The sequence below is a fragment of the Agelaius phoeniceus genome, chromosome 3, assembly GCF_051311805.1.
Source record: "Agelaius phoeniceus isolate bAgePho1 chromosome 3, bAgePho1.hap1, whole genome shotgun sequence".
NCBI lineage: Eukaryota > Metazoa > Chordata > Aves > Passeriformes > Icteridae > Agelaius > Agelaius phoeniceus.
The window spans coordinates 30527716-30546720 of NC_135267.1; the positions used below are offsets into that span (position 1 = coordinate 30527716).

Here is a 19005-nt window from a genome sequence, read left to right on the forward strand (position 1 = left end):
TAACTCAGTCTCCTTTCTTCCCACCAAGTTTCTTTACAGTTCTCCATGCTCCTTTGTCATTAAACCCATTAGTGAAAACAATTCTAAAGTAGTCACTGACCTCTTAGCATAAATTTTGCAAAATACTGCTGGCTCTGTGGATCTATGATCCACAGTACACTTGCCTGGAGAATTAGGCTGGTTACCAATTGGCCTCACAGTTTCTCACTGAAATGGAGGTGATGAAAAAACTGGGGCATGCATTGTGGAAATCATCTCAGTTTTAGTTGCTCGATTTCCCCACTTAACCTGAGTTCCCGAGGCTCATTTATAATTGATGTACAGGAATAACTATGTCTGAAGGGCAATTTTTCTCACCTATCTTTGACATCTTATCTTAGGATGAGGTTAATTATCCTTTGGTATTTCTTATTTTTCTCCATTAGCTGTAAAGTCAGACTGGTACAGCTGTAGACAGTTTTTAAATGCCTGAATTACATGAGATGAATCATTGTCCCAGTGTAGAAAAGACCTTGTCCTAAAGAAATCAGGTATCACACAGTTCACATGATATGTAGGTTGGTGCCTGAAATGCATTTCTGTAGCCCAGCTGATGCAACAAATATTCAAGGGGACTGATATAGATTATTTTAATGCTGCTACTGGCCATCAGGACTTGCTGAGATCCTGTGTTCTGCAAGGGGCAGTTAGCCTGGGGCAACAACAGCAGAGTGCTGAGCAGAGGCAGGAAGGGAAGCATTTGCTGTGCTGTGCCCCAGAAACCTCAGGTGGCCCCTGCCCAGTCTCATACAGCAGAGACTTCCTTCTGGACATGCAGCCCGTGCTCTGTGTCTCTCACATACCAGCAGTGGTGCTCAGCAATTAAAAAGAAATACAGTTTGGAACAAAAGAATTTTATCAAGTGTTTCTCTGGTTAAAAAGAAAAAAAAATCAAATGAAGAAATAGTAGTGGGAAGGTTTTTTTGTCTCACACACCTCTTTAATCCATATCAGGCAAAACAAAGCGTTCCTTCATAATGCTGCAATGTCTCCAGTGTAGAAATAGGCAATAGTGCTGAATGCCTTTCTCATGACAGGGTCACCAAACAGCATCCTGATCCAGAACACATCCACTCAGAGCTTTTCAGGGCCATGCTCTTCCAGGGCAAGGTAATATGGCTGCATTGCTGCTCTTCCCAGCTCATAGGCTTTCTTCCAGGATTGGGCTATCATGGTAGCTGGAGCAAATGCACAGCTCCTCAGCCAAAATTAGCCAGTAGGTCACATCAAAAATTAATCATCCCAGTCTCAGGTGGTTGATTCTTGGCAGAACTTCTCATTTAAAGAGATTAGGAATAATTTAACTAAATAATTATTTTATCCAGATGAAATATTCACTCCACATCCTATGAATCAAGAAACATTAAGCCTTCCTAGATAACAGGCTCAGAGTGTAGCTCACAGCATATGCAGGCTAGCTTCTATAAGAAAGCAAAGTAGAATCCTGCACCCATGGCAGCATGGGACTGCATATGGGTCCAGCTCAACTACTTACCCAGCTAATTAGGTGGGCTTTGCAGCTTTTGCTCTGAGTCCATCACATTGTGGGCACAAGTCCAGCACACTAGACAGGACTGGTATGTCTGCACAGACTTGCCACCAGTGCCTTTGCACATGCAAAGCTGTTGGTAGGCTATTTTCTGGTTGGTTGTTTTGTTGGGTTTTTGTTGGTTTTTTTTTTGGTTTGGTTGGTTGGTTGTTTTTGGGGGTTTTTTTTGTTTTGTTTTTTTTTTTTTTTTTTTTTGTGGTTTGGATTGGCACAAGGATGTATTGAAAAAACAAATGTTGCAGCTTCAAAATTCTGGAACAGATAATAGTAGAAATTTGCTGGAATTCATTCTGTGAATAGATTACTGGAGTGTCAGATACTTAGTGGTGGTAGCTAATGTCTGTGTTCCCTACAGTGCCCAGGCTTTAAGCCAACATGTAAAACCAAAACCAAACAAAGAGAAAAGAAAACCTGACTTCTTTTTCTCATCCTGTGTTTAACAGCTGAACACTCCTGTGTGAAATGCTTCTTGGTGTTGTAATACAACAGACTCAAGGATTGGTTTGATGCTATTGCTGGAACAGACCAAATAGTTATTGTATTTCTGCTGAGCAAAGATGCCTAAAATACATTTTTTATATTTGGAATACAAAACCTATACATGCTGTATACATGTTACACATGTTACACATATGTATACACATGTTGTATATATCTGATGCAGGGCCAAGCTGATCTGCCTGTATTATTTTTCTCACATCCCTGGTAATAGACCCAGATATTAGAATTGGGACAAAAGTGCTGTTTGCACCATGAGGGTTATCAGCTTGTAGCAGACAGAGCCTTAGAGTTGTAAGGAAAAATAAATCATAAAGATTTCTTCAGTGTTGGTTTGCATACTTCTGTGCTCCAGAGACAAATGAATATTGTTTTTAATTTAAGAAAAAGCAACCAGCATTAAAAAAAAGATCTTATTAATACAGACTTCTGCCACCCAAAAGAGTGTTCTGAATAGGTGGGGCAGCTTTTAATGAGGTTGAAAACATCTGATAAGGTTAAAAGATGGGGAATACAGAACATTTACTTAGATGAACAATTGAGAAAATGTGCACATCCTCCCCTAATTTGCTAAAAATAAAACCCAAAAGAATTTGGAAAAAAAAATATTAAAGCCTACCCTTGCTCTTTACATTGCTGAATTTATCCAGTCATTTCTTCTCAGCCATAATCAGCCACAGATCGTTCACATCACCTGTCTCATCTACACGTGTAGAGCAAAACACCTCTACCTGTGAGCAAAATACCTCCTTATGTGTCCATTTGTCCCCAAATGCCACATGGAATGTTGTCCTGTATTGGCATAGGCTATAACCAGCTTTGCTCCCCCGAGAGGCAAGGGCAGGACGGGCACAGGGATCCCACCCGATACAGCCTCACGGTGTGTCTGTAACCTCTGCAGTGCCCTGCAGCTCAGCAATGCAGATGCAGCTTAAGTTAACTGATGGTGTCAGTGCTTCTGAGCAGGATTAAAAGCATCACAGGCTGCTCTGAGCAACATTGCAGAAGAGTGGTTGCTCTGAAAAATCTTGGGGGTAATCCTCCTTATTAAAGCATGCAGTCTGTGCTACCCAACTCTACAGGAAAAATAAATCTCTTTAGAAAGGGAACACTGAAAAACATTTAGTAAGTGTAGTCTAACAGGCATGTTCTGCAACTTGAAATGCACACAGATAGAGCAAACCAGAAAAGCCCACAGGAAACAATTTAAACAATTTGATTTGGAAGGTGTGAGCAAATGTAGTTTTTGTATTCACATTACAGGTAATCCTGATGCTCAAATTGAAAACCAAAGAGTTTCTCTCCAGTGTTGAATAAGAGAAAGGAAAAATGAAACTTCTGTAGCTCTGTGGCTAAGTTTTTTGAATTTAAAGCCATTCTTGTTCTCTGCATTTGGGCATTTAACATACATATATTTCAGTGGAAATCAGGTACTTCAGTGCTTTGAGAAAACTCTGCTGGAGGTTCAGCTGAACCTTTTGATGTCAAAATACTCCTGAAATTGTATTTCCAGTAAATTCTTACAATGATTTCATCTCCCCCAAGGTGTGTTATTTTAATCCTAGGTGTTCTGGCTCATCTTGTAGGTTTGGACGCACACTAATGATAACTGTGATTATCACTGGAGTATAACAATATGTACAACAGCAGAACTTGCAGTTCTGCTGTCAAGGTCTATTTTGCTGGAGGAAAAAAATCCCTTTGAACACCTTTGAAGGTCATGCTGTGAAAGACTAACTGCTTTATAGTGTGGTTTATGGAGCTTGGCCAAAGCACTTGAAGCGCTTTTGGTCATATATCGCCATTGTTGCATTTCAAATGGAGTTACACAGTAAATCTTCATTTGCTAGGAAATTTTCTGATCCTTTCATCTGAAGCTGTTTCAGGGTTGCTTTGTTGACTCTTGTTTTAGGAGGAAAAAAGCATTTCTGGCAATTTGGTAACTGGGCACGTCTTTAAAGAAAATGCTATTAATCAAATAAGCACAATTGCAAGGCAGCAGCAACTAATTCTGAAAAATCTCAAGCTAGAATTCTCAAATTGAATAGCAGCTAGATCTGGCAGTGTGCATGCTCTGCATTTGTGAGGAAACAGGATGCAGTTTCTACATACATCTATAAAGCCCCTAAATCTTAAAAGGTATAGGAAGTAGACCAGAATTTTGAGCTGTGGCATGGTGCAAGCAGCTGACAAACAATCCCAGATTAACAGTGGCACTCTTCATACCAGCTTGGTACCTGTATGGTACATGTCAAGTCTATGCTAGTAGATATTTCTATCTCCTGACAGCTCTCAAGTTCCAGACTTAGAGGCAACCATCCCACAGAAAGAAGGTTGTATGCATACATGCATGGGTGCATCAGTATCAAAACACTAGAGGCAGAACACCTATTCTGCAAATGGCACCACACAATTTACATCAACATAGTTAATCAGTTCCTAAAATGTAGCAGGTAAGTGGCTTTGCCAGCGCTGTCTGATGGGAGCAGCCAAGGCCAAGCTCAACCCCAGCCAGCCAACTACTACCTGTGATCACAGCTCAGCACTCCAGCTGCCGCCCTGGTCCTGGCCAGTTTACTCACACAGACATTTTCCACCACCACATATACAGGACACCTGCAAGGAGGAGATTGTTTAAAGGACTAACCATGGGCTTAGAGAGCAGCAATGGCTTTAATCTGTGTGCTTTTACAGACTCATCATATAGCTTCAAGTCAGGCAAATGCTTTCCAACTTATTTTCTTCCTAGCTACAGATACTAATCTGCCTTCTTAACAGGACTATTATTATATGAAGTATTATTACTATGAAGCTATGTAAAGCAATCTAAAAATACTGTTATCAGCTCCATGGCATACTCATTGCAATACAGACTAGCTCATGCAGAACCCTCAATTACAGCTGCACCTTTCAAATGACTGATATTCACCTGCAAATGCATTTTACAAAAACCAATTTGTCTATATGCAGTTAGAAAATTAAATAGGATGGAAGAGAGAGGAGCAGTGAAGTTTAAGCACTGAACCACAGTTCAGGAAACCCTTCCCAATATTCAGGCCTCTCTCAAAGAAGCAGTAAGCAATTTTAGTCCTCAGATTGTCACCATAAATAATGAACTGTAAATTCCCATTGGGACAGAATCTGTCTCCAGGCGTGCACAGGTATCCCGTGCTGATATGATTTGATGTTTTTCAGAACCATGTATTAAAGAGATGTGGTATACAGCCAGGAGCAAAAAGGCAGGCTTTCCTAGCAACCAAGGAATTCTCAGTAAATCCTCTTGTTCGTTTATTCTAGCACAGGTACGCTCGAAAAGGCCATTGCTGAGCCTGATAAATACAAGTCTCCGTATTTAAACACAACCATGGGATTACGTATGTATCCTTTAGGGCAGATTAATTAGAAAGAATTGCCTGTTAGCAACTGAAAATTAATTTCCTCTCTTAAAGCCTTGGCTCTGCAATACTCATTTTCAAAATGAATGCTTCTCATTTTTATGCAGCATGTATGCTGCCCAAGTGCTGATGCTTACTCCACACAGCATAGTAGAAATTCTACTGCTTAGAAACTATTTGGGTCCATTGATACAGTAACAAAACCTTATAATAAATGACTGCATAATTTTCAGAAACTGCATTTGCTGGCGTTTAAATTGTAGAAATAGAAAACTAAAAAAAATTTAAAAATTTATCTTTGTCGTCCTAACCACATATGCTATTTTCTCTTGCATAAGTCCATTAATATATATATATTATTCATTAACCCATGACCCAAATTCTAGCCTTCTAGTTAAAATGACAACCCAAGATGTTCTTCTGAAGTTAATTTTTATCATATTTTTTTATTCAACATTTTTCTCAATTTATACTGTGCACATAAATACACAAGTTTTATGGCTCATGTTACAAAAGACTACTATGTGTTAGAAAACATATATAGAATATATTGTAGTGGTTACATTTGCTCCCCTTTTTTCCTACTATTTTCATAACTTCTGTTAACCTAGAAAAGCAGTATCAGAAAGCAAAATCCAACCTCTGATTAGCACAGTCTACAACAGCTATAAGGACTATTTGTCAGCTGTAAGAGAAACTTTGGTTCCTGCCTGTTTTTATAGTAAGGTAATACCAGAAAGTTGCATGTCAAAAAGGAACATTGCCCCCTGTGCTCAGTTAGTTACTAAAATCTAGTTTATGACAATATGTATTTTTATAGACACACATACACCTTCTCTTTTGCTTTACAGCTTAGAAAGATAAATAGATAGGTATTTTCAAAATAGGGGAATTGAATGAGGGACCCATTCTTTTCTTACAGAAGTCACTGGCAAAACTCCAACGTACTTTCAGAAGAGCAGATTTGTACTTTGTTCTATCAATTTGTTCTATCGATAGAACTGAAGAAAATTACATTTCAACTGACAGGATAAATGTCTTGTCTCTTTACAACTCTCAAGATACTCTAGAGGATCCTGTAATGCATGGATTTCCAGTTGAGTGTGTGGTGGACTCTACTTACTGCTCCTGGTGATCAAGATCCATCAGGGAGTAGATGTGATTCTCCAGTCCTGAAGGCAGGGACGTGGAATACCATGCCCAAGGAGCGTGCAAAATAAAACCTGTGGTCCTTTTGCTGCAGTGTAGTCAAGGGGTAGTAGATTATATATGCTTTATACACAGAAGAATCTCTTAACTTGCTTTTCAGCATACAGACATTAAACTGTACAATGTAGTACTTCCACACAGTGGGCAAAGAGCAGCTCCCAGGGCCATAGCTATGGAAGAGTATAGAAAATGAAACTGGCCTTGGTCTCTCAAGCCAGGGGAGCCTAAGCAGTAGGTCAGGGAGGAGAAGAAGAAAAGTTTGGGAAAATGTTGCCAGCTGCCTGGCTTAGAGGCACTCTGCTTTTTTCCTTTATTTTTTTTTCCCTACCAGGACTCAAGCCAACACTAAGCCTATGCCAACACTGCCAATACCCAAATGAACTTGCAAGACACATAGCAAAAGACATGGAAGAAAAGCACAAAACAGGAATGAAGGTCCTAAGCCTACAGCCCCATCTATAACAAGTATCCTTTGTGACTCATTGCAATCCATGCTGCTATGGCTCAGTGGAGGATGTGGGCAAAGGCTCTGAAATCAGGATGCATACCTGATTGTGAAATGACTATTTTGGTGCCACTTTGCAGGCAAAGACTGCCTTCACCAGCATTCCCTCTATCCCCCTCACTGGTGTCAGGCATCAGGGAAGACCTGATGTTAGTCCAGTGCCCTGTCAAACTTGCTCAGCCTACACAACAATTTTGGGGTCACCTTGATAGAGGTTTGCTTTTTAAAGCAGAAAAGACTGAAAATTGTACACGTACACAGATCTGTTGCAAAATTAAGAAAATAAATTTCAGCATTATTTTAAAAACCCCAACCCTACTACTATATCCAACAAAAATACCTCAGTCTCTAGTACTGTTTGCCTTGAAATGGCACATGCTGGGAAACACTGCCCTTATGGTAGAGAGTGATTTAAAACAGGCAGATTGAAACAAAACATATTAATATTACATATTAATAAAACATAGTGGAATCAAGGCTTTGAATTAGAAGTAGCAAAAACAATTTCAGGGCAAATTACCCTGTTACTGGGATAATAATGGTACCAAAGTAGCCAGAAGTTTTATTTGATTCTAGTCAATGCATACATCTGAACAAATGTTCTACTTCAGATGGCATTTTACTGAAATGATGGGCAGTATTAGAGTTCTTCACAAAACTGAAATTTAATCATTCTCATTTCTCTGTATTTCAGTCTACTGATGAGGGAAAAGAATGTTCCCAGCAACTCTATTTAACAAGTTACCTGCATTAAACAGATTTTGACTGAAGGATGTGTCTTGTCACCATTTCTGGCAATGTCTTTATGAGCTGAAGCCTTTGTCTTGTATTTCACATGTGCAGAGATTAGTGCAACAGGCAATTTCAGTACGAATCCCAAGTTCAAAGTTTCTTTTGGAAATATATCAATTCACAAATAAAACATTGATCAGGTTCCTACTTAGAATTCATCCTTTTAACAGTACCAAAGTGACAACTTGCCCATCTGAGGGAATGAAGCTGTGCACCCCACTTTCCCAATTCCATTTACAGGGCTGTGCTTTGCTGAAACTGGGATTAAAAAAGGGCTTGTCCCTCAGGTATGACCATATCTCTGCTGTTGCACTGTGACAGTATGTGATAGATGCTTGCCTGGGGACACATCACAACTCAGGTAATGTAGGACTTATAGTGATTACCTATAGATAGTACTTCCTATAGATATTCCTATATTAGTATATATATATCTTCCCAATTAATTAATTAATCAATAACTTCATTATTAATTTACTGGATGTGCATGCCTCCTTAAAAATGTTACAATCCATGTTTAGCTATGATATTGAGTTGCAGAGGGAGGATGTTAGCAGCACTACAATGCACAGCTGTCCTGTATCTGTATTTTCTATTTGCCCAAAGCCATTGCATCCTTGCAACTTTCTGTATAACAAAACCAAGTTGCATACACATCACACCTACCAAGAAAATAATGTGCTTTTTGTACTGCAATATTTCTAATAACACTGAGCATTAGAAATTAGTATTTTAAAAAAGTCTATGTTCTATGTTGAAGTAAAAAAATACTGATTAATTAATTTAGCCAGTTTTGTTCCAACGAAACTCTGGTATGTGGAATGAAGTTTAAACTATTATAATTTTTGCCAAATTAATACTAGCTCACATTAGACTACTTATTATTTTAAAATAATTGTTAATTTGTTAAAATCTACTCTTCCATGCAGTATGTCACTTTGGAAAAAGTAGGAGCAACTGATTTATGCAAGCAGAAACCAGCATGAGACATGGTATGTCTTCCTTGCCTTCCCTAAGTGCTATAGAACATAATTAAGATATTTATAAATGTGAGTATAAATAAGGTAAGAGATTCTAAAACCATTTTAACGTCCCTAACATTCCTTTTTTTTCTGAGTATCAAAGACAGCACCAATAGCTAAACATTTTCCAATACCCTACCACTGCAGAATGTTCTAAGTATGTGAAGACTGTCTTGCACCCTTAATCCTGTGATCCAAGCCTACTGAAAATGCTCCCAGGTGTATAAAGCCTATCTGCTTGGGTCCTAAGCTGGCATTAGCCACCAAAGGATATCACATTTTTTTTAATAGCAAAAACAATCTTGGATTTAGTTCAGTTAGATATTTAATAGTGGGATTTGCCAGACCATCACTGAAGACACTAGTTCATCTTGTCGCTGCTGCTTGGTCTTCTTGTTCAATCTTCTGTGTCCTTGGCCACCAGAAATTACTAATACTGAACTTGCTTTCATTTTCTTAGATTTCTGTCTTTTACTTTTAAATGAGATATTTTGATCCTTCAGAAGCTCATAAATGTTACTGTCCTCTGGTCTGTGTTCTAGGGAACTTGATCCATGAGACAAAGTAAGGGACCCAGAGGATGATGACAAGTCACTTCTTTGTGCAATGGACCCTGCTGAATCCCCCAGCCAAACTGCAGTGTCCTGGGTGTTACTGAGGGAAGAGCCCGGCCGTTCGCTGTGCAGAATGTTCTTTTGGTCATCGTCCTTAGGTTCTGAGCCAGGAGGGAGGCTGCTTCTCAGTTTGTTTCTGTTCTTTTTGTTTATAGATGTAGCTGTTACAAGAAACTTGACTGGGCTATTGTGTGCATGGTATGACACCATTCCTCTTCCTGGAGCCAAAAGAAAAGACACAATTAAAGAACATTATTTCTCAGACCACAGTGTTCTACCATAATTAGTTCATGAAATTTGCTCAGAAGAGCGTAACTCTTAAAGCCCTATTATATGCATCCAGTCTTTTGCCTTGTGTGCACACTATTTACAGAAAAAAAAAGTACAAAAATAATGTTCTACCACAAGTGTCTTAGGACTAATAAATCAGCTGAAATATGGCATATGAACTTTAGATGATGTACTTTTGTGCTCTGTTCTCACTATGGCATGAGCACAGAAATACTGCTGACTTTTCAGCTGGAATCAACACAAATGTAACACTGTGTTTTCTCCAGTAATCCCCACATATTTTGTGTACCCCAAATTAATCCTGTTCTACCTCTGTACCTCTTCAGAACAGTATGAGAACATCTGTTTCATTGCAACAGACCCATCCACACTGTAGAACAGGAACTAAAACTCATCCTTCTGGTTGTCTAGTTACCACTATAGATTCATAAGGAACTGACTGAACAATCATTTTTTCTTTTTCTTTTTTTTTTTAAGTATTTAATCAGTGGGATATTGGTGGTACAAGGAAGATTTACACAGTGCAAATATTTAGAATGTATAAAAAAAATTGCACATGGCCAAATTGAGAAGCTGTAACAGCATCAATAGATGTGCCTTTTACAGCAAAAAAAGGGAGAAAAAAAAATTCTATCAAGTAAGCTACACCATTAAAAAGAGCTAGGCTAGCAAGGGGAAAAGCCCACAAATCTTAAAATCACTACATCCATCCCTAACTCCCAAATGCATTTCACGTTTTAAGGAAACATTTCACATTTTAAAGATTCTACTTTTACAGGAAGTACATTCATATAAAGATGAATTATCACTATTGGAAACATAATGGGGAAAAGCCACAGTTTTAAAATTCAAAACACAGTTATCAAAGACTATAAAAACAGATCTCTAAATGTAATGTTTCTAGGTATGTAAAATCTGACAAATCATGATCCCAGATAAATGCAAGAATATATGACATAAACCAAAATAATAAAAACAGAAAATGGAAGAGAGACTTTTTCGATTCTGCAACTATGCATATTCTTGTAATTGTATTTATTTTCACTTAAGATAGGTTCCAGATTTTTACAAAGCATTTATCCTGTGTCACACCAGATTATTGCTGCATATTTTGCTGAACACAGAGGATTTAATTCTCATTTTGTGAAGTTACATAAGCTTTTTTTTTCCCTCTGGAGGAAGCTGCAAACAGCTTGCCTCATAAAATCTGCCAGCTTCCTTCTGCAACACAGAAGCTTGAGCAGAATTCTGAAACCAAAACATTGGGGAAAAGCCCCTATTACATACACTTTTAAAACCTTGCTTCTAATAGTAGCCTAAACATTTGTATAGTGATACAGCAGCATTCATGTGCCTGTATTTCAAATGGGGTAATATGAAAGTAACTCATAAACCCACCTCTCCAGAATGCAAAAACCTTGATCATTGTTAAAAAAATGAAATATATACTCTCATATATTCCAAGTTTCCAGTTTGGGGGAAAAGGGAACACAACCAATTTATTCAAAAAACAGTTAGGCAACATGCTCATTTTAAAATATATGTGTCTCTAAACCTAATGCATCTATTTTCCCTAAATCTGGAAATAAGACTGTCAGCATTCTCTTCTCATCCCCATGTATGTGGCTTTACTCAGACAGGATTAATGCCCATTTCTTAAAGAAAAACAGTTGTCCCCTCTCAAACAACTGAGACAAAACTAGACAAGTATCTGGATAGTACTGTAAAGCTCAGAAAGAAAAACAAATATAATTTCATCCCACAGCTCTAACTTTTATTCAAACAATACATATAATTTGGCAGGTTCACTTAAGATACTGGCAGAAGAGAAGTGACATCTTCAGTACTCGATCTGTTTGAGCAATTTCACTCACCAGTTACTTTGGGAATCCCTTGCAGGCGTGGCACTGGTAAGGCTACTATGATGCCCAGGTTTGTTCCAACCAGCAGTAAGCCATGGCACACCAGGAGGCTGGTCACAGAGACACGCTGCTGCCCTGCGGGGTTTAGCAAGCGCTCCGTTACTGAACGTGGTGACCTTTGCCTAGATCAAAGCAACTTCAGGCAAACACAATCAGCTGAACCATCTCAATTCAGAAAAGCACTCATTGCAAGGCAAATGTTTTGTTGGATTATGGAATTACACTTTACATACATGACAATTTAAATATTATTGAACATCTGAAACATTCTGCCCTAAATCTCTGAACCACAGCATCCAGAGGTAGACACAGACTGTCTCTACAAACATGCTTGTATGAACAGGCTAGGTTTGTATATTCCCAATAATAAAACAGAAAAGCATTTCACTTCACAATAGTCAGTAACACTCTATACTCATGACTCAAGGCTGCTCATGATTATTTTTTTCTCCTAATTTTTAATCTGTGAAACTCTATTAGAAGTGCTGCATCCGCCTGTCTAAGTTTGGGTCCCCACATACAAGAATGGCATTGACATATTGGAAGAAGTCCAACCAAGATGAACAGGGGACTGGAGATATTAAAGGAAGTGCTGTCTGCACCTACCTGATGGAAGGATGCACAGAAGACAGACTCTGTCCACATGTGCACAGTGATATGGTAAGACACAAGATGCTCAAATTTAGAGCATGGGAAAATTTTATTCTATGCAGGGAAAAGCTGCATCACCATAAAGGTGGTGAAAAACTGCAATGGGTTGCTGAGAGAGGTAGTGGGATCTCCATCCTATTCAGAAGTATTAAAAATTTGTCTAGACAAGACCTTGAACAACCAGGTCTAATCAGGCCTTCTTCATGAAGGATGAACAAGACTGCCTCCAGAGTAAATTCCAATCAAAATTACTCCATGATTCTATGGTTTTCTACAACACTATTTACAGGATTGCTATTTTTCTAGTGAAAACAAAGTAATTTTTGCTTGCAATGCTGACTAAAAATATGTTTGATTCCATTTAAATGCATTTTCAAAATGTCCATGACAAGCTTCAGAAATGGAAACTGTGGTCTACCCAAACTTTTGCCCAAGATCATGGGGCGGAGCATTTAAATTCTGCTCGAAGCTCAAGGAGTTTCAGGTCCAAAACATACACATTCTTGGATTTATTATTAACTCTAAATGTAAGAGAGCAGTCATTCCATCTTCATCATAGCTCTCAAACTGTGAATCACTTCATCAGTAGGTCTAGAATTTGAATTCCATGTATGACTTAACTTGAGTGAACCCTCATGTTCAACACTTTGGAGAAGGATCTTAATTATGGTGTTTCACAAATGAATGCATTTTCTGTCTTGTCCCTTGAAGCTGAGCTAATTTACATCCAGGAATATATGAATTACAGACTCACTGGGAAAGCAGGGAAAGAGCAGCTTGACAGCCACCCAAAGCACTTGACTGGAAGACTGGAGGCACACCACAGTCCAAGTCTTTCCTCACAGAACTTTACAAAACCAAATATTAACCCAGTAATGGTGTGTTTTAAGAAACTCACATAAGGTCTGATCTGGAATCCAAGGTCTGTCTACCTAAAAGCACATCCTAAACCACCCTAAAGGCACAATGATTAGGTCATCCCAGTCAGGTGTAACAAGGACAAGTCTAAAAGGCTTCACGTACTTGTGCAGACCTTTACGCTGAGTTCCATGAACTATATGTGCTTATGCTGGTAGGATGCATCATCACTCCTCAGCTAAATAAGCAAGGATAGTCTATGTTGTACACAAATTACAAATCTTTTGAATCTTTTTTGCCTTTTCAATGGGTTTGTTGTTTAGTTGGGTTTGGTGTTAGGGTTTTTTTTCGTTTTGGCTTTTTTGAGATATTGATGGGATTAATTTAGTTTCTAAAGCAAAGCACACAAAGGCACTTCTTCAGCACAAAATAAGTTCCAAAATAATGCCTAAACACCTCTGTGTTCTGGAGTTTTCAAAAATCAGTATTTGAATTCTGTGATTTAGAGCTCAGGCTTGTTCAATTTATTTATGACATGTGAGTCTTCTCCTACCAACTGTACCACAGCAAGTGCAAGCTAAGGAACAAGCTTAGCTTAACTTAGAGTTTGTTCTACAAACTACACAAATACTTGAGTACAATTTTTTAACTTTTAATATTATCAAAAGCTCCAAGTGCACTGTTGCCTCTCAATCCCCTGCAGAAACAAGATGCTCCTATTTTTAGAACTTTGATGCTTTTTAAGCATTTAAAAGATAACATTATATTCATGATTTCATACTCCAAACCTGAAGCAACTTTTAGACAGTAATTTTCCCCTGGCAAATATGTGTTACTGTTTCCATAGGTAAAACCAACAAATTATCAGCCAGCAACTTAGAATCTTTAACACTGACCACAACCTAAAGCATGAAACAGCTACAGTGAGGTCAAAATAAAAATTGCTTGCTGTGAAATCTTGGAAAAGGAAACATCTGCATCTGAGAAGATACTTTAAATATATATACGTATATAAGTTTAAAATATGCTAACTTAAAATATTAATTTATCTGCTAGCCAAGGTTTGAAATCATATTTATCTTTGTTATTTTCTGACTTTTTGTTTTGATATATTTCAAATTCAGAGGGAAATAGTCAATACAATTCCCCAGAATATATTATGCAATAAGCAGACAAATTAACAAGTTAAGAAGGGAAAATGATAAACATATTACAAAACCAATAAAATACTCATCTTTACATAGCAACTTTAGATCACACTGTCCCAATGAGGAAAAAACTGTTAAAACCTGTAAATTAATCTGACCAAGATCTTGACTTTCCAAGAACTGAAGCCAATAATTAAGTGTATGGTCTGCTCTGTGTTCACCCTTCTCAGGTCTCCATTACAACAACCACCAGAGCTGGATAAATCCTCACAGATCTGAATTCAACTCCAATTAGGTGCGAAGACATTGCTCCATATCCTCTTACATGGCCATGCTGCTCCTACAATGTAAAAAACCAGCCCACTGTACAGATCTGCTGGGCTGACCTGAAGTTTTCTCATCTTTTTATCATTTCCCAACAGTAATCATTAGGCAACTGCATTTCATGCTCTGGCACCTGGCGGGGTGGGAAAAAAGCAAGCTGTAAAGCCTCATATTATAGTTGTTTTTTTATAGAGAGGAAATGATTTTTTCCTTTGCTTTTGCCATCCATCTGTTTCCAGGAAACACTTATGCCATTAGAGCATATATGGATATAAACAGAATATGGCAAGTTAAGCAGAAATCATCTCTTTGTTAAACAGGTAACCTGTGATCATCCATACAAGCAATGAAATATCAAGGTCACAGTAATTACAGTGGTCTCTTTAAAAGGAAAAATTCTTGTAGAGCTGAGGGCAAAAGCTTCTTTAAGGATATTCTTTAATAAAATACTTACTGTGACTATGAAAAAACAAGTGGTCTGTTCATGTACAGTATGATTTTTTTGATGTGAGCTCTGACAAAGGCTGGTGAAAAACTGACTTTGTTGATCCTTCAGCTACAGATCACAAACTTTAAGCATAAACTTGCTCTACAAATGACATATCTTGCACAAGTGAAGTGTGAGTATTTGTCTTCAAATGTTAATAGATTTCTCTGCTGCTCAGCATGCTCTCTGTTAAGATAACAGAGCTGTACTTGGGCTCCTTAAAAGCAATCCAGCTGTACTGTGAATCCACAGTAACTAGATGGTGAAATAAACAGCTAGCTGGATCTATAACAATGACTATGCTCTTCCTCTCAACCATTCTCTTCCTTTCTCACAAAATTTGATCTTTTGTTACAGAACACAATCTTATTATACATTATTAAGAAATATTTTTGATGATATATGAAGTAAAGGTAGTGCAGACCAGTCTAGACCAAATGTCTATCCCACAGTCACCTCTGTGATCCTGGTTTCATTTCCAGTCCTGCATTCCTACACACAAACTTTCCACAGCTCCAGAAAGTGAGAGCCCTCCAATCTCCAAAACTCAGAAGTGGACTGCCACACATTTAAAATTACCTCCAGCAGGTAAAAGAATCTGCCAGACACAGTCTGTTTTTTTGCATTACTAAACTTCACCAAATCATAAGGACAATTGCATTCTGTGCCATTTCACTCCCCTGTGATTCTGTCCTTTACAAGACAGAGAGCTGTGATATTTAAAAATGTCTTCTCCTAAGAACAAAATTGGGGAAATTTACTGCTATGAGAACTCATTTTTAAGGTTATGAGACCCTCCTACACTGCTTAGTTACTGTAGTTATCTTTTAAGTACTGTAACTCACAGTAATCATTCCTAACAGTGACAGTAATTTTTTCTTTTACTTGCACAGTATAACAACAAAAAAATTTCATTAACTTAATGAAGCAACGTTCCTTTTATTTACATTATTTTTAAGAGAAGACATCTCTAGGTAGCCTATTGGGCCAGTAATACATCTTGTTACTTCTAAAATCCAGGGAAAAGAAGCCCAGCTTCTTCAAGTTATACAGAGATCTTGCCCTTTTATATCTCTCTTCTTAAGACTTTAGCAATATTTTTACACAAATTTTTTCTCTCATTTCAACACCACTTAAATTTTTACTTATCTGTTATTTCTGCATATTAAGGAACTTCTATTGAATTTCAGAAATTCTAACAGAGCTGTTTACTTTAAAACTAGATCTCATAAAAATCTCTCATGAAGGCAAATACATATATTGTAAATATACAGCTATTTCATCATGTTGTAATTCAGTTTCACTTTGTTGGGTTTTTATCCTTTTTTATCTTAATATATACTATACAGAATTTGATTTTTTAGCTCCTTTTAATTCTGAAACTGCTGCTTTATTATGTAAACCTCCTACAACTCTGTCTTTTAGGTTTTGTTGTTGCAGCATTTTTGAGATCATATAAACAGGCCTGAGAGCTGCTGCTAAATAATTGAAATTCAGTTCATTTTTAGAAAGGAGTCTCCCTTTGAACATTTGCTATAATAATGTCCTATTCCCAAAATAGCCTTCCATTTCCATTCACTGGTGTGCTTTCTGTGAAGACACTGAGAAAAAAAAAAAGGAACTAAAATGGGTAGGAATGACACCAAGGGGCTATAATTAGCTAAAACTCTTGACAAAAATAATGGTATGTTATATCAGCAGTTTTATTGCCATGGCAATGAACACAAAGCTAAATTTTTGAACATATTTATATGCAGAAAATATGTATGGGGGGGTCTTACTTCCCTTTTTTCCCTTGCTATGAACAGCAGAACATACTAAAAGTTAATCCTTTTACAACTGATCTTGATTTATTAGCACAATTGTGATGAATTCAATCAAATTATCTATTTAAAGGCAGATGATTTGCTGCTGTTCAGTGCTGGAGCTATGGTCAAACACCACATGTAAAAAGCACCCTATCTAGAACATGGCTAACAGACAAAATTTATAATGGAGTTTTATTGCAAAGCTAATGCCATCTGAAAGAAAACATGGTAAGAAGAAGACACTGAAAATGTGAAACATTTTTGATGTAAGATTTATGCCTAACTCCTGTGAGAATATAAATATAATCTGTGTGGGAAGAACTGGCTTCAGCTAGTAAAACTAAGCAATAAAGCTGGCACACACATTGCCCATAAAAACTGCAGAAGTTTGGTCTATTCCAGTCTACAAACAAGGAGAGATAGAAAGAATGGTTGTCCACTCATGGATACCTCATGCTCAGCCATGCCAGTCCCACTTTTCTGTCTCTCCTCCCAGCACAGCCCCAGCTCCCACCTGATGTGCTTGCTGATGCTGAAGCCTTTGTCATCCACTTGCTAAACTGATACAAGCCATTTCAACTGCTTATTGAACAGCTTCTGTCTTAAAACACATAAAGAGTTTTAATTTTTAAAATTTTATCCTATTTTATCCTAACAACCACAGGTTAGAGTTAAAACTAATCATTTAATCACCAAGTTAGAGCTTGGGTCAGGAAAACACTGAACACACTCTGAAATGGCAGCATGTGAGTGGTTCAGCTGAGTTCCCTGGATCTACTGATATAACTAAAATTAAGCAAGTGGTTTTTTGGTCCAGATCCTAGGCAAAATGGTTCCATCGTGTACTAGATTCTAAGGTTCCAAAAGCAAATGCTAATCTCTGCAAAGTAAACACAATTTCATGACAGATTACATTGTCCAACTGTTTCACAGTCACACAAAAAATATGACCAAACAGAAGAATCCATGTGCTTATCTCAACCTGCTGTTACTCAACCAGCTCACTGCACACATTGTTCACCTGGGCAGCAGATGGACTATGACTTACTAAAGCAAATAGTCAGGACACACTTACCAGACTCCAAGTCTGAGATGAACCTTCTGATTCTGGCCTAATCTACAGCATTGAAGAACAACAGTGATAAAACAAAAATGTTACCATATGATGCAATTCAGCTACCTGGCAACATATTGTGAACAGGTGTGGCAATGTTAACATCCTGGAGGTGTTTCAGGGTCTCCGTGTGGAACAGTCGAAGGGTAGATCCAGATGTGAAGGCAATCCAGACTCCCACTCCAGCCACAGCCATGTGAGAGATTACCATCCCTTCCTCTTGATGGGCTTCAAAGTGGTTCTGCAAGAAAAACAAGGGCTCTGTGGGGAGATGCAAGTCAAGGATATCACTCAACCTTTCTTACCAGCTTTTCAGTGTAAGCACCGTATCTTCATCCTCTTTGACAAGGACAAGGCTTCCTCTGCCTTGCTCAGGATATGTTCTGATAGCCATGTATGATGTGCTAATTTCCCTGGGACTTTTTTTGGAAATATATCATCATTAGTATAGAAGGATTCTCAGCTCTTGAGCCAGGGTTCCACCTAACAACAAATTAACTCAGATTTTCTTGTTTTTAAAAATATTGCATGATAGGGGTTAGCAAGCCCAAAACAGCTCAGACTTAAAAGGATTTCAAATTTCTTTATTTATACTCCTTTGGGAAAGCTACCACAGCTGTACTTTTATCTACAGCAGAACTTCTATTTCAACAATAAAAAAATACATTTCTTTTGTTCTGCTGGGGTCTTTTCATAGCAAGAATAATAAATAATTATTATATATAAATAATAAATATAAATAATAATATAAAAATATTATATAGTATATAGTATATAAT

General features: G+C 37.7%; 1 protein-coding gene across 8 annotated transcripts in view; it reads right to left on the reverse strand.

The window, feature by feature from the left end:
• Positions 1–5907: 5907 nt before the first annotated feature.
• Positions 5908–19005, reverse strand: part of ARHGEF10 (Rho guanine nucleotide exchange factor 10) — a 110496-nt gene continuing 97398 nt past the window's right edge. For all 8 annotated transcript variants that reach the window (XM_077174979.1, XM_077174980.1, XM_077174976.1 and 5 more), the window contains 3 exons: positions 18293–18467; positions 11789–11911; positions 5908–9841 (listed from right to left, as the gene is read on the reverse strand). In XM_077174979.1, the coding sequence (XP_077031094.1) occupies positions 9327–9841; positions 11789–11911; positions 18293–18467 (813 nt within the window). In that variant the 3' untranslated portion in view covers positions 5908–9326. The remainder of the gene's footprint in view (positions 9842–11788; positions 11912–18292; positions 18468–19005) is intronic.